Below are 15,580 nucleotides of genomic sequence, written 5' to 3'. Positions count from 1 at the left end.
TGTTGTGTATCGGAATTTAAATGATGTCATAAATGATACCATATTGAATAAATAAGAAATGATAAAGATAAGATGATACGAGGAAACCGAACTTTACATATATTGCACCAGATATTTAATCATTTTATTCCAAATAAATATGATATGATAATAGGATGAAGTCCTTGTACCCTGTGACATTTGCAAATATCACAACCCCCGAAGGGTTAGGTTGGTGGGTTTGAGTGGTGTTTAAGGGAAGAGAGTGGACTAGGGTTAGGGGAGAGTGGGTCATGCATTGTGCAGGGTGGCAAGAAATAGAGAGGGGCCAAAGGAAAGAAAAGTGGTTCAACAATAGGAAAAGGGCCGAAGGAACTTTAATGGGTTGTTCAAATTGATGAACACCAAAGCTTTGTAGTACGAGGTCAAAAGTTTAAATTCCATAAAAATCAACGGTGAATCGCTATTTTATATATATATTATATGTAAAAAAAATACCATTTAAAATGTAGTCAAGATGCACATAAGCTTGCAAAAATGAACCTTAGTTCCATAACATAAAAGATGGAAGGGGAATATGGTGGATTATGTACGAGTATTGACGTCATCTCAGGTGGACCAGGTCCAACTGATTTGGACTAGAGAATGCAAGTTGTTGACGCGTATCATGGTACAGTGACAAAAAACAAACAAGTGGGGTTGGAAATAGCAGAGGGGATGGAAGTGGAACAAAACTCATTGTGGGCAGACCATCCAGTCTATAAATTTCTTGTAGTTGTGTGTGATATATGTCCTAACATTACATTAAAATGTTGTAGTTCATTTATAAATAACATCATTTTTTTTTAAATTTTATCACAATCTTTCGATATGATTTATAAATGAATTTTAACCATTTGATACGATGTTTGGTCGATTTTCATGTCATAAATGGATTGGATAAATTTCCAATTATAGGCCGGGTTCACATTGATCATCTCGCGCTCTTATTTATTTATTTATAATGTGTCGGGACTTTTTACGGAGGCCATCACCGTATCACGAATAGAAGAGGGAAAACACTTCGCCAAAACCCTCTTTGGCATCGCCGCTTCACTGCATCGCATTCTCCATTTCTTTCTACCCATGTCCTCCTGACCTTCTTCCCTCCAAATTTCAAAAAATTATCTCAGCTCTTCCCGCCATTAAGTCCAGTGAAGAGAGAATTGAGGGTCCAGGTTGTGTGATACTAGTCCGAAGAATCACCGGCTCGTGTTGTAGCAGTGCAGAGAATCAGAGGATTCATGGCCAAGGACGAGGATGAATTTAGGGGAGAGATCGAAGAGCGACTAATCAACGAGGAATACAAGATATGGAAGAAGAATACACCGTTCTTGTACGATCTGGTCATCACTCATGCGCTGGAATGGCCTTCGCTGACCGTACAGTGGCTCCCAGACAGGGAAGAGCCTCCAGGGAAGGACTACTCTGTCCAGAAGATGATTTTGGGAACTCACACTTCGGAGAATGAGCCCAACTATCTGATGCTTGCCCAGGTGCAGCTTCCTTTGGAAGATTCTGAGACTGATTCCCGACAGTATGATGATGAGCGTGGTGATTTTGGGGGTTTCGGCTGTGCTAATGGAAAGGTACTTGCCTTGTGCCTGTCATTTTTATAATCCTTTGTTGTTTGTTAGATTTCCCGCAGTATAACGGGAATTTCTGTTGGCTTCCATCTGTTTATCATCTGGATGTGAAAGATGATATGTATTTTTTTTCACAGTAACTTTGCAATGGGGATCGCCGGACGCAACATTTTATGGGTATTAGGGTTAGAATGAGAAGTTTTTTTTTTGGGGGTGGGGGTGTAGGCGTTCTAGATGCATCGATTTTTGGTTACTTGTGAAAATTCATATGAGGAAAATCCACCATTTGAATCGAGCTGTACTTAGTTGTCGTCTCTGCTGCAACGTTGTTCATGGAACATACTGGTTTCTGCCTCCAGATCTCTTTCAATGTAGCTTACCGATGAGTGCTATATGCTAATTGTTTGGGTTGAGGGAACCCCTGGCTTCCTATACTTATGGACAGGCAATGCGTCCCTCCATCAAAGAATGCAATTAGCACCAAGACTGTGATTCTTTTTGTTGGCTATTAAGGTTTTTTTTTTATAACTAGAGACCAAATCAAAGAATAAAACTGATAAACAAAACAATGAGATAGTTCGGAAATTTGGTTTTGAGGTTTAAATATTTTGAACTTGCTTCAAATGCACTTCCTTTGCAGTTCTGTTATATCTGTTGTGAATAGTTGATTTGCTGCTGTTAGCTTTGGTTTTTGTTGTATCAGTTATTTAATATATTCTTCTCCTCTCATACTGTGGCCAGTTTGTTTTAAGTATTTTAAGATAGCAGAAACAGTTTAGTAGTACACTGTTATTCATTCTCTTGAGACCTAGAAGATTCATCGTGGATATGCTAATTTGGGTTTTTTTGCTCTATTCCCTGTCTTCTACCCCCCATTCTTTTTGGGTCTCATCATCCATGGGATAACCTGAGTCAGTCATTAAGATTTTGTTTAAGATCGGCCAAATTAGAACTCCACTTCTTGTAATTATAGGCATATCTAATGGTAAATTAAGTCATCTCCAAATTTCTCTGTTGTGTGCTCAGGATGCAGATTTGGTTACTGGTGTCGCTGCTTAATTTTGATGTATTATATTTTTTTCTTGGTTGAAGCAGGAGCTGAATATTCTGTGAAAATTGTTTACACTCTGATAGTTTGATTTGGGATTCCAACTCGCAGGTGCAAATTATACAGCAAATAAATCATGATGGAGAGGTTAATCGGGCTCGTTACATGCCACAAAATCCATTTATTATTGCAACCAAGACAGTCAGTGCAGAGGTTTATGTTTTTGATTACAGCAAACACCCATCTAAGCCTCCTCTAGATGGTGCATGCAATCCTGATTTGAAGCTGAGGGGCCATAGTACTGAAGGTTATGGATTATCATGGAGTCAGTTCAAGCAAGGTCATTTGCTGAGTGGTTCCGATGATGCTCAGATATGCTTGTGGGATGTTAATGCTACTCCTAAGAACAAGGTTCTTGAAGCTCAGCAAATTTTTAAGGTAGGGGTTCCTTTTATATATATATATATAATTTTTTTTTCACCTGAAGTGTTTCCTTCTTGTTCTCTTCATGTTTCTACAAGTTGTTAATATTGGAAGTCAGAAATTAAGAAGCTGATGATTCTTTGTGCGACTTTGTTAGTTTTTCCAATCTACAACATTTCCTTATTTAGTTTTTCCTATGGTTCAACTCCTTAAAAGCTAGTAAAGCAGCATTTGATATTTCAAATTAGAAGGGGAATATGTTTATTGACCCTGCGGTTAATTTTCTTGTAAAAATAGGTTCATGAAGGTGTTGTTGAAGATGTTGCTTGGCATCTGAGGCATGAGTACCTGTTTGGTTCAGTCGGGGATGATCACCACCTTCTTATATGGGATCTACGGACACCATCTGCCAACAAACCTATCCAGTCTGTGGTTGCTCATCAAGGTGAGGTGAGTATCTTTCTAGCTCTCTTGCCAGGGAAACTTCTTTCATTTACTGGTTGGGGTTGTGGTGTCTGGCCTATGTTATTCTTGCCTTTATATCTTCTCTTCGATTTTTTTCCACCATTTTTCATTTTTTTTTTGTTTGTGGGGGGGAGGGGTTTGATATCGTTAATGTATTTAGGATGATGTTATGTTTGCTTTGTCAAGTAATCTTGCCTTTTACCTTGTTAGGCACTTTTATGTTAGTCGTGATAATTGATGTAATTCTACATTTAATTAGTAAATATAGGTGAAGGGATTTGGTTCACTCTCCATGTTCTCTTCTTTCCTGTCCTCTTTTCTGTGTTATTACTTTTCCTTCATTACTTTGAACTTGGTGTTAGAACTGAGAGTTGACTTACCATCTTCTTTTTCTTGTTTTGCTTTCCATCCTCTTTTCTCCCTTGCTATTGTTATGATGTTAACTTGAACTTGGTATCAGATCTGAGAGTTAACGGCCATCTTGTCTCTCCACCATGCCTCTTGGTTGGGAACAATAGAAGAGTAGAGGGCTTGGAATTGAGGTTACATTACGTAATAACTGATGTATTCCAGCTGCATTAAAATAGCCTTGGGTTTTTTTTTTTTTTGGGGGGGAGACTCCTAACCAGCACTGTTAGCTGGTGATGTAGCTCCTATGGGTGAAAAAGTTAGTTCAAGAATTGGGGTATGATACTGCAAGCTTCTATTGTTGAGAGACTTATTTCAATAACTAGGTTTCATATTGAGGGTCCATGCAGGTGTATTGTGACAGCAAGGCGGGTATAACTGACAGCCTTGTTTAACATGACCATCCAGAGCACATTAAGGTTGATCTGCATTTTATTAAAAGAAAAAAATTAATTATGACTACACCTGCACACCTTCTGTGAAGATAAGGGACCAGTTGACTGATATCTTCAAAGGGATCAACTCTCTCAGAAAAGTTTAATATGCATGATATTTCCCCTCCAGCTTGACTGATATCTTCAATGGGATCAAGAAAAAGGGGGGGGGGGAGGGAGAGTGAAGGTATTGATGGTAGTCTTACATGTTATTTTCATTTGGTAAATATAAGGGGAAGGAAGTGCTTTCTTCTTCCTGTCTTCCTTAAAATCCTTTTTTATCAGAAGCTTGGTTTGAGGTCTCTGTCTCTCAAGAAACCGGCCGTGATGTGGTAAAAATCCCCACCCGACTAGACCAACTTGAGGGCCATCTTGGTGGATATTAGGGCTCAATTTGGGTTGGCATTTGGTATTTAGCCTATTTTTGGCCTTTTAAACAAAATAGTGGCCTTAGGTATGTAAGAAAATAATTGTATACATGAGTTCCAATCCGGCCCTAACTTTGAAATTGATATGCTGAAGGAATAAACATGCCTACTTATAAAACATAATTTACGCAACCATTACTTGATATAAATGAGGACATAAAGGTTTAGAGTCAAATAATACATCAAACATGTTCAATTGTTCACAATTTCACATCACAATATCGATAAATATAAGGGAGCTCCTCCGACTTCTGCTCCACTAGAGTTAAATCAATGAATAAGCTCTTCCAACTTCTGCTCCACCAGCACCACCCCCATTAGTGTAAAACATAGTTTTTGAAAAAAAATGAAGTTTGGGAAGAACACTCACTTTGCTTCAAGATTGCCTTCAAAATCAGTAAATTTGTGTTGTAGATGAGCTAAATAGCTTGTTACAGTCTAGGTAGAGATCTAGCCAACTTTTTGGCAAAAAATTCGGCCAAAATGCCAACATCAGCAAACAAGAAAGGAGTTCGAGATAGGTCGAGATCGAGATATCTCAACTTGTCTTGACCTAGGTGGGGTATTCATAAAAACTAGGTTGAGCTGAGATCTTGCAAGAGCTGGGATCTTGGCCTAGATATTGTATTTTTTATTTTTATTTTTATATCAACTCAATTTGTATGAAGATAAGATTGGCCGAGATTTTTTTTTAAATTTTAATTTTAATTTATTATTTTTTTTATTATATCAACTCAATTTGTATGAGATCTCATCTCAAGGTCACAAAAAAATAGATCTCGGCTAGACCTCAAGCCATGCTCAGAAGGATGGAAAGGGATGGGGTTTTTTTGGTTTCAGGATTTGTTATTTATTTATTTATTTATTTTTTGAGACTGTTGCTGGTACGCGAAGCAGCAGAACAATGAAAAGAGTGTCAAGATAAAACGAGACTGATGGGAAAGAAGAGGATCCTTCAGCCTTGATACCAAATGAATTCAGAACTGAGAAGGGTCTGCTATAGTGGGTTTTGCAGGAGAACTTGAAGAACAGGAAGAAGAGGAAGACAGAAATCGCATAAAAGGTAATAGGGGAGAGAGTGCTACTTTCTCAAACGTCAACTTAACTCACATTACCAATATGAAATTTTCTTCCTGATACTAAGACAAACTATTCAAAACCAGAAAATCCAACTAACAGAGGAAACATAAGAAATATTATTTGACAAGGAAATAATCTTTTAAGTATCCTGTTAACCAACTCTAACTCTTAACTCTTGCAAGCGTATTCAACTTTATAAATTAAAAAGAATAATATATTCTTATCAAAATAATGATAATTCCAGATATTGTATCAGCTCCTTGACTCATATTGGGCCAGTTCATCTTGGTCGAGAAACCCAGTTTGGTTTGGGTTGGTCCAAGGCTGTTCTCTGCATCGCAACTGGATAGCAGTTTTCCCCTGTTGTTTTATTAGACTGTCTTGTTAGTTCATTAATTGAAATGATGGGTTATTTCATGTATGCAGATGCTTGTGCTCTGATCTCAGTATTCTCTATTTTGCTTATTTCATAGGTTAACTGCTTAGCATTCAATCCATTTAATGAATGGGTCGTGGTGACTGGCTCAACTGATAAAACTGTTAAGCTATTTGATCTCCGGAAGATCAATACTGCACTCCACACCTTTGATTGTCACAAGTAAGCACCTCCCCTGCATATGATGCGTGTTATTTCATTATTTGTGAATCACATTTGTTATTCTCTCTTGTAAATTTCTTTATTTCTACAAGCTATTTTTGTTCTTCATTTCAACAGAAGATAATTTATCAAAAAAAATATTAAAAGCAAAATGTCATGGTCTAACTCTTATTTGATGAACAATGACAGAGAGGAGGTTTTCCAAGTTGGGTGGAATCCAAAGAATGAGACCATATTAGCCTCTTGTTGTCTTGGTAGGCGGCTTATGGTTTGGGATCTCAGCAGGTATTTTATTGAACAAATGCTACTACTTTGGTTGAAATTCTAGACCTGGTAATTTTCTTGTTTGGGATTCATTAGTTATACCTTCTCCTGGTTATTAGAATGCTGATTCTTTTGTTTTTTTTTCCTTTCTCTTTCTCTCTATATCTTTTTTTTTTTTTGGGGTAAACTAATGAGCAGCAATTGAGCATCTTTGTCTTGCATACATTGTTGCAGCATCTCAACGGAGAATATTTACTCAATGGTTAGTTAGGATCGTCTATCGCAAGATATATTCAGATTGATGCCAATCCTGTTTATAGAAAAAAAAAGAAAGAAACGAAACCTGACTCAAAATCAGATCCACTCAAACCAATGAACAACTCGTCTTAGAGTCCAAACAAGTGATGATGATCTATCTGACATTGGATTCATTTGTGCATGTTTGTGGAAGTTATAGATGACAAATTTAGATATTTGCAACACTGTTGCATTTGTTAGGTATTTAGTTTTCTGTTAAGCATTCTAGAGTTCCCGTATTCTAAACCTGGAATCATGAAGTCTCTCCTATTCTTTTGTTAGACTATTGCTACCCCAAACAAAGCAAGTTCATTATAGGCTCACCTCTTTCCAAAAAAAAAAAAAAACTCACCTCTGGAAACTCCAAATGTGCATATGGCCGTATGACCCTACTTAAATTCTTCCTCTACTTCATCTGCATGGGTGATCTATAATCCCTAGATCTTTCCAGTGGGCCATCTTCACCTCCACAGACTCTGTACCCTGCCACTTGATCTATTGCACCTCTTCACCCAGCCTCGTCATCCTCCCATGTTGAGCCATGCCTTCTGAAGAACTGGAGAAAGTACTAGACAAATTATGTTCTGAAAACATGCAAAAACAAAAGAAGTTCCCCCACCCGCACCCGAGCTGAGGTTTACTGATTTATAGCTTGCTGATACTTCCATTTCTCAAGGTAGCAGTTCAGTTAGGGAGAGGATTCAAGATTTTCCCTACAATCCTTATGATGTTTCTAATGCAGTAGTGGTATATTTGTTAGTTCAAAACTTACTAGTTATGTAGGAGCATTACAATAAACTTTCAATCTGATCCATAGTAGGATCTTGCTATTGACATGTAATGATTATTCTCAATATAGTATGTTATATGAACTACATAACTTGTTACAGCTGCCATGAATTTGTTTCTCTCTGTTACTTCACTTCTAATTCTCTTTTTAGTAGTTAATTAATTTATTTTTGTATGGATGATTTTTCTTGAGTCATTCCATGGACTTTATTCCAGACTACACCGCAGAAACTCATACCAGTTACTGTTTAACAGGATTGATGAAGAGCAAGCGCCAGAGGATGCAGATGATGGTCCACCAGAGCTACTTTTCATTCATGGGGGGCACACAAGCAAAATATCTGATTTTTCATGGAATCCTTGTGAAGATTGGGTTATTTCTAGTGTGGCAGAAGATAACATACTTCAAATTTGGCAGATGGCAGAGAACATTTACCATGACGACGATGATCTACCAGCTGAAGAATCTGCCAAAGCTTCCTAGTCCAATAGTAGATGGACTTTTAGAACCCAAACAAAGGGGAATATAAAGAGATGGTGCAATAACAATGTGACCTTGTTTGTCTTTTTGGCGATGGATGAATGATGATTTTGAGTTTATCCATCACCTCATTATGCATTCCCCTCTGGGTTTAGATTATTGTTTTGGTATTGTAGTATATAATCTTATTTATCATCTGTCCAACCATGTGGAATCCCACCGACACTGATACAGAGACAAGAAACTAAAATGATGGGATGTAGGCATCAATCGACATTCCACACCTGTAACCTGTTGATGAGATAAGGGATGGAAGCGTTTTCTGAGGCAAAGACAAAATCACTGTCGCTTCTGCCAATCAATTTACTTTTGCAATTGATGGGCAGATTTAGAAACCAATAATAGAATAAAGAAACTAAATGAAAAAGGAGGAGACTCATGTGAAACTCCAGATGTGGAGTCTATATTTGCAGGCAATCGATCTCTGTTTTTTGTCATGTTATACCATCACTCATGTAGGTACAGACTTGGCTTCAAGAATTGTTGAACCACTTTGGCTCCAATTATTCTGAAATTGAAATTGACTCCTGGAAATATCGAATTGGGTCACTTTGGACTCTACTGTTTAATCTGAAGAACTTAGAACAAGGGAACAACAGGGTTTTTTAAGACCTTAATTTAGTATTCCAAGAAAATGACTAATTGGAAGAAGCAAGAACAAACATTGAACTTTGAAGTGTGATAACAGTATTATGAGGGTTCAAAATGAAAACCGTCCCACGTGATAGGAATAAGACAGTTGTAATTGTGGGTTTGAATCATTGGTTGGTGAACTGTCTATCAAGTTTTTTTCAATTATATATATTTTCATGATGGAGTGTAACACAAGTGAAAAACAGAGGAAAATCCAAATTAGGATCCTGTGCTCAGATGGGAAGAAAAGTTTTCAATCTGTGGTTTGAATTCTTGATACCTGTTGAATCTTAATTTTAGTAAATTAGCTAAATTATTAATCATCATTTTAGTTAATTTACTTTAAAAAAAATCTTACTTTGAGAATGAATGCATGTCAAGAATTCAATCATGTAGATTTAAATTTTTTCTCTCCATCCATGTAGACAATTCAGACTGAAAAAAAACCTATTTAAGACAAAATCTTGCAAGTTCAAAATTCCCTCTCACACAAACATTTGGGCATAGGCAATTTTAAATCATAAACATGCATTATGTGAAGCTAATTGTTTATTATTGTTGTCAACCTTGAAAAATATGAATACAAGCAACTTGCATGAAAGATGAAATTCCACTCATGATTTTACCGTTTATAAAAGATACCACTCATCATCATGAACCATATAAAATGAATTGCATTGATTATAATAGCTTTGGGGTGTTTGACAGTGAAATTGTTGCTTTGTTTCATTTTTTAATATTTTTTGTTCAAATTTTTTTGTTTCATTCACAACCTATCATCATTTCTAAACCAATCAGTGTCATTTCCAGTGGTCCTCGAGGAACTGTAACCAAACTTTAGATTTTTTTCCCCTCAAAATAATTAGGTTAACTAACGAAGCAACCAGCAAATTTGGATCTGAGACACCATTTACAACCGATATTTCAGGTATAGCTCAGCCATTGTACTTTAAAGTAGACAATATCTTAAGGGTTAGAGACCTGATTTATCTTTTCTTTATCAGTGTGGGGCTGTGAGTGAAGATAAGAACCAGAGAATGCAGAAGCGTCCAAAGGTATTCATAAAGTGAAGAAACAGTTGTGCATTTAAGAAGAGTAGATGCTAAAGTCATTGGGGTTGTTGAAATAGAGTTGAATTGGATTGGCTCAACTCAACTATCCATTTTAGGGATTAAGAGCACCAATGAAAGCATGTATAGGGACATCTAAATGGGTGAGGTTTCTATTTTATAGGAGGTAAACCAGTTAGTTCACCCTTCTTGTGTTTGGTGCTGAAGCTATAGATCTCTTGACAATACAGTACCTATATCATGTAAAAGGTAGACATTGGTCATGTTTAAAAATCGAATACATTTAAATCTTTTGATGCTTACAACACGATTTGATTGAACAAGGAGTTGGAATTTGACATGCACCTAACCTTTTTTTTTATCTAACCATTAGATTTGATATACATCACTGAAATGTTTGAAAAGTTGGAGAAAGTCTTTTCAAGTTAGTTTCAGTCATGTAAACCTAAAATTTTCCTTATATAATTGTATGATTACAATTGTGATAGATTCCATGATGGTTAGATAAAGACTTGCTAAGTTCAGAGTCCAACACTCTCTCCCTCTTTCTTTGATTAATTAATATTATTTTTAACTATCAAAAATTATCCCATAAAACATAAATTTAAAGGTTCCTTGGAAGTAGAGAGAGAGAAAAACGTAAAAAACCCTTTGCTGGTGTAGCAATTTGACCAAATTCAACTTACTGTCTGGCTTAGTTTCCTAAAAAGTGAGAGTATTTTCAAGTTAGTTTCAGTTATGTAAACATAAAATTTTCCTTATGTAATTGTCTGATTACAATTGCTGTAGATTCCAATAATGCTTAGATAAACCTTGATAAAGAGTCCAACACTCTCTCCCTCTTTCTTTGCTTAATTAATATTATCTTTGGCTATCAAATAATTATATTTTTAAAAATAAATTATCCCATAAAGCATAAATTTAAAGGTTCCTTGGGAAGTAGAGAAAAAAAGAAAAGAAAAACCTTTGCTTGTGTAGCAATTTGACCAAATTCAACTTACTGGCTGGCTTAGTTTCCAAATAGACTTTTTTGGTGCATTTTAAAACTCAATGGGTTCTTACAAAAATATAAAAAAACTCACTGGGTTCATACGAGGTTGGTCATTTGCAAGTACAGTAAGTAGTACACCATAGTATACGGCTGCTCCAAAGAACCCAACAAAATTTCTCAGTTGAAAACTCAGAACTAGGTGTACTCTGTCAGTAGCAGGGTTAGTTTTGGATCTTTAACAAGAAGAAAGTAGAAAACAATTTAAAGTCTCATAAGCATTGAATGAGACGTGGTTAATTTGGGAATTTGAATAAAGTAATTGTCACTGTTAATCATCTTCCGGACAAAACCATGTTCCCCACGTCATAAATAATTGAGCTTCAGTTCTGGCAACAGCAACAACAACTGGGATACTAATTTCTTTTTCATATTTTTTTCTAAGTATGTTAATTTTGAATAATGGGTGATGAAGTCCTAAGTACATTTGTAAACCAAAAGTTCAGACAGTGTTTGAGAAATTTAATTTCTTTGTCTAACAAAGATTCCTGGCTTGGTTGAAGAGGGGGAAAGAAAAAAAGAATCAGCCTCATCATCTAATGTTCTGTTTTCTTGATCAGAAAACCCTTCCAGAAGCTGAATCTTCTGAGATTTAGTCTGGTTCATCCAATTTCTGGTAAGAAGAAGAAACCCAATGTTATAGATTGTTCAGAATTTATCCTTTTTCCGTTTTTTTCCCTCTCTTGCTGGTTTGTTCTCTGTAGTCTGTGTTGTTTAACTTTAAATGTTCAAATTTAGGCCATAACTTGGCTTGTTGCATTGGCCTAGGTTGAGAATGCTGGAGACTGCAAATGGGTATTCTGATCCATGAGAGTTCTAAGTTATAATGGTGGCTTAGTTGAAAAGGGATATTTGAAGGAGATAAATTGCTTAAATTGAGTCTCGAGGTTCTTCCATCCAAGCTTTTTGTTCTTTTAAGTTAATGATTACAAGAACGGTAGATGTTACACTCACCTGTTCCTGGACACAGGAAAAACTGGAGTGATTTGAAAGCTGGGTTTGCTTTGAAAATTTTCGTCTGCTCTATTTCGAGTTGGAAGTTCCCCCTATTCTTCAGGATCATCTTTAGAGTATTCGTGAAGGTCTGTAGAATGGGGATGTTAGTTCTGATTTGTCTGATTTTCGTTTTTGTTTCTTTGAAAAAAATTGAAGCTGCGACAACGCCATTTCTGATAGACTGTGGGACGAATTCTAGTGTAAAAGTCGACGGTAGGAAATGGGTTGGCGATTTGGCCTCTGATAAGAACTTTACTCTCAGTTCTCCAGGTACTGCTGCTTCCAGTGCCACATTTAATGGAGATTCAAACTATGAGACGCTCTATAAAAGTGCAAGGGTTTTCACTGAGGCTGCAAATTACACTTTTAAGGTGAATTTTGGGAATTGTCTTCTGAGGCTCCATTTCTATCCTTTCTCTTTTGAAAATTACAACATGAGTGAGTCTAGGTTTGATGTTATGGCCAACAACCTAAAACTAGTCTCAGAATTTAGTGTCCCTGGGGAGATATCCTGGAAGAATTCCAACTTGCAGAGCTCGGGAAATATCTCGAGTGACTCTTTGGTGAAAGAATACTTCCTTGGAATTGATTCAGCACAGCTTGAAGTCAAGTTCATGCCAGCCGGAGGATCTTTTGCGTTTGTCAATGCAATCGAGGTTATACCAGTTACCAGTCAACTTTTTGTGGATTCTGTAAGTAGGGTGGGAGGAAATGGTGCCACTAGTGATTTAAATTTGGGGGCAAGAGGGATTGAGACCATGTATAGATTGAATGTTGGAGGCTCTGAGATTAAACCCACTCAGGATCAAGATCTCTGGAGAAAGTGGGAACGGGATACCAGCTATATGTTTGCTTCAGATGCTGGAATTTCAATCAACAACAAATCCAATATTACCTATTCGTCAAAGAATGATTCTTCATTTGCACCTCTTCTTGTGTATGAGACAGGAAGAGCTATGACAGACAATAAGGTCTTGGAACAGAGATTCAACATGTCATGGAAATTCTATGTGGACCCCAACTTTGATTATATTGTCCGGCTGCATTTCTGTGAGCTTTTCTATGACAAAGCAAACCAACGAACCTTCAGGATCTACATTAATAACCGGACTGCAGCAGAGAATTTCGATGTGTTTTCAAGAGCAGGGGGTATGAACAAGGCATATCATAAGGATTACTTTGATGTGTTGTCTTCACAGATTGACACACTCTGGATTCAACTTGGACCGGAGATCATGTATGGTGCTGTAGGGAGTGATGCACTTTTGAATGGGTTGGAGATCTTTAAGCTCAGTCGAAGTGGGAATCTTGCCCATAGATTAGATAGATTTAGTTCTGGTTCGGATGATACTTCAGCCAAAACATTAAAAAATCACATTCTTTGGAAAGGAATAGCTGCAGGCATAGCCTCTATCTTCATTCTTGCAGCTTTAGTCACTGTATTCTTTTGCTCACGCAAGCAGAGGAAGAATGTGTGTCCCACAAAAGAAAACCCCACTGGTTGGCGCCCATTGGTCCTTCATGGAACCACTGGAAACAGCACCACTAATGCCAGGGGATCCAAGTTTATTGGAGGATCTCTAAATCTAAATGGTTCTACAGCTTCAATTAGAGGTGGCAGACGCTTCACAATAGCAGAGATCCGAGCTGCAACAAATAATTTTGATGAGTCATTAGTGATTGGAGTTGGCGGCTTTGGCAAGGTTTACAAGGGTGAAATCGAAGATGGCACTTTTGCTGCAATCAAGCGTGCCCATCCACAATCAGAGCAAGGCCTTGCTGAATTTGAGACTGAGATTGAGATGTTATCGAAGCTTAGGCATAGACATCTGGTGTCCATGATTGGTTTCTGTGAGGAAAATAATGAGATGATTTTGGTGTACGAGTATATGGCAAATGGGACTCTAAGGAATCATCTCTTTGGGAGTGATCTCCCTCCTTTGACATGGAAGCAGCGGTTGGAGATATGCATAGGTTCTGCCCGTGGGCTTCACTACCTCCACACAGGGGCAGAGAGGGGTATAATTCATAGGGATGTTAAGACAACCAACATCCTATTGGATGAGAACTTTGTAGCTAAGGTGGCTGATTTTGGGTTGTCAAAGACTGGTCCCGCATTGGATCATACCCATGTCAGTACTGCTGTAAAGGGAAGCTTTGGGTATCTTGATCCTGAATATTTCCGAAGGCAGAAATTGACTGAAAAGTCTGACGTCTACTCTTTTGGTGTAGTATTGTTTGAAGTTGTTTGTGCAAGACCAGTTATAAATCCAAGCTTGCCAAAAGATGAGATCAATCTTGCAGAATGGGCACTCAGATGGCAAAAGCAGGGATCACTTGAAGCCATCACAGATTGTCTGCTTGAACGAAATTACTGTTCAGAATCATTGAAGAGGTTTGGGGAGATTGCAGAGAAATGCCTTGCTGATGAGGGTAAGAACCGTCCCACAATGGGGGAAGTATTGTGGCATTTAGAATATGTCTTGCAGCTGCATGAAGCCTGGTTACGAAGCAATGGAGGGGACGATACCAGCAGTTTGATTGCTGAGAATGTGGAAGTCAGAACTCAGGTTGATGATGAACCATTGACAAGGCAAACCAGTGGATTGGTTGGTACAGTTGGGGTTGATGAGTTCTCTCAGCTGGTTAACCCTCAAGGCAGGTGAGCATCAGATGCAAGTTTGAATCAATGGATTTAGAGTTTTACATTCTTTAAAATTTCTTTCACTCAGGCCCAATGAAACTTGAAGTTCCTTATACAAATGCAATTGAGAGGTAAATGTGAAGAAGCTCCTGTTGATCTCTAATTAGTTGATTTGGGGTTTAATATTTTGTCTGTAATTCTATTTGTTTTGGGCCCTTATTCCTTCTCAAGGGCATTGCCAATAAATCTATGTTGTTTTCATTATTCAAATTTTTATACAAAAGAGTTTCTTGCATTCTAATCATTCTTTGGGATTTATGTTCTTTAGATTGGTTCTTTTTAGCCAACTCCAGGGATAAGGCTTGTTTTTGTTTTTATTGGATTGGTTCTTTTTACTGGAACTTGGTTACTCTTATTCCTAAAACAAAGTAATCACTTGCTGTATAGTTGGTTATTTGGGTTTTGTTTCATCTCTGTTGATCAGTACAGAATCTCCTTTTATGTTGATCATTGCAATGAAACAGTACAAAATTTCACTGATCTGTATGGCTACTCTCTGATCAATACAGAATCCCTGTTCTGTGTATTGCTTAATGATGCTATTTACTAATCATTGACCATCTCTTACTGAATTTCAGTTTATTTTATACAGTAGCAAACTTTTAAAGTTATGCATCAGATGCTTGGCTCATTTATTATTAGTGATCCTAGACATTCAATTCCCCAGGAAAGATTAGAAGGAGGTCATGATCTACGAGAAGCTTATCTTCATTCCCCTGGTTAGGAAGTCCAGTAGCAAATGCTTGAATA

At 37.3% G+C, this 15,580-nt stretch overlaps 2 protein-coding genes across 2 annotated transcripts; both read left to right on the top strand.

Moving 5' to 3' along the window:
• Nucleotides 1–991: 991 nt before the first annotated feature.
• MSI1 (Transducin/WD40 repeat-like superfamily protein) lies at nucleotides 992–8,996 on the top strand. The gene is made up of 6 exons (XM_089146082.1): nucleotides 992–1,607; nucleotides 2,764–3,090; nucleotides 3,373–3,525; nucleotides 6,364–6,488; nucleotides 6,678–6,773; nucleotides 8,094–8,996. The coding sequence occupies exons 1-6, from the start codon at nucleotides 1,263–1,265 to the stop codon at nucleotides 8,320–8,322; spliced, it is 1,275 nt and encodes a 424-aa protein (XP_089002208.1). The 5' UTR covers nucleotides 992–1,262; the 3' UTR covers nucleotides 8,323–8,996.
• A 2,456-nt stretch (nucleotides 8,997–11,452) lies between these two features.
• On the top strand, nucleotides 11,453–15,580 carry HERK2 (hercules receptor kinase 2). Its single transcript, XM_089146081.1, has 2 exons — nucleotides 11,453–11,746; nucleotides 11,899–15,580. Exon 2 carries the CDS (start codon nucleotides 12,072–12,074, stop codon nucleotides 14,790–14,792), a length of 2,721 nt encoding a protein of 906 aa, XP_089002207.1. The 5' UTR covers nucleotides 11,453–11,746; nucleotides 11,899–12,071; the 3' UTR covers nucleotides 14,793–15,580.

Source organism: Hakea prostrata, chromosome 2 (genome assembly GCF_041222555.1).
Source record: "Hakea prostrata isolate BN-2017 chromosome 2, UWA_Hpros_2, whole genome shotgun sequence".
Lineage (NCBI taxonomy): Eukaryota > Viridiplantae > Streptophyta > Magnoliopsida > Proteales > Proteaceae > Hakea > Hakea prostrata.
This window is presented reverse-complemented; position numbering and strand designations above follow the sequence as displayed.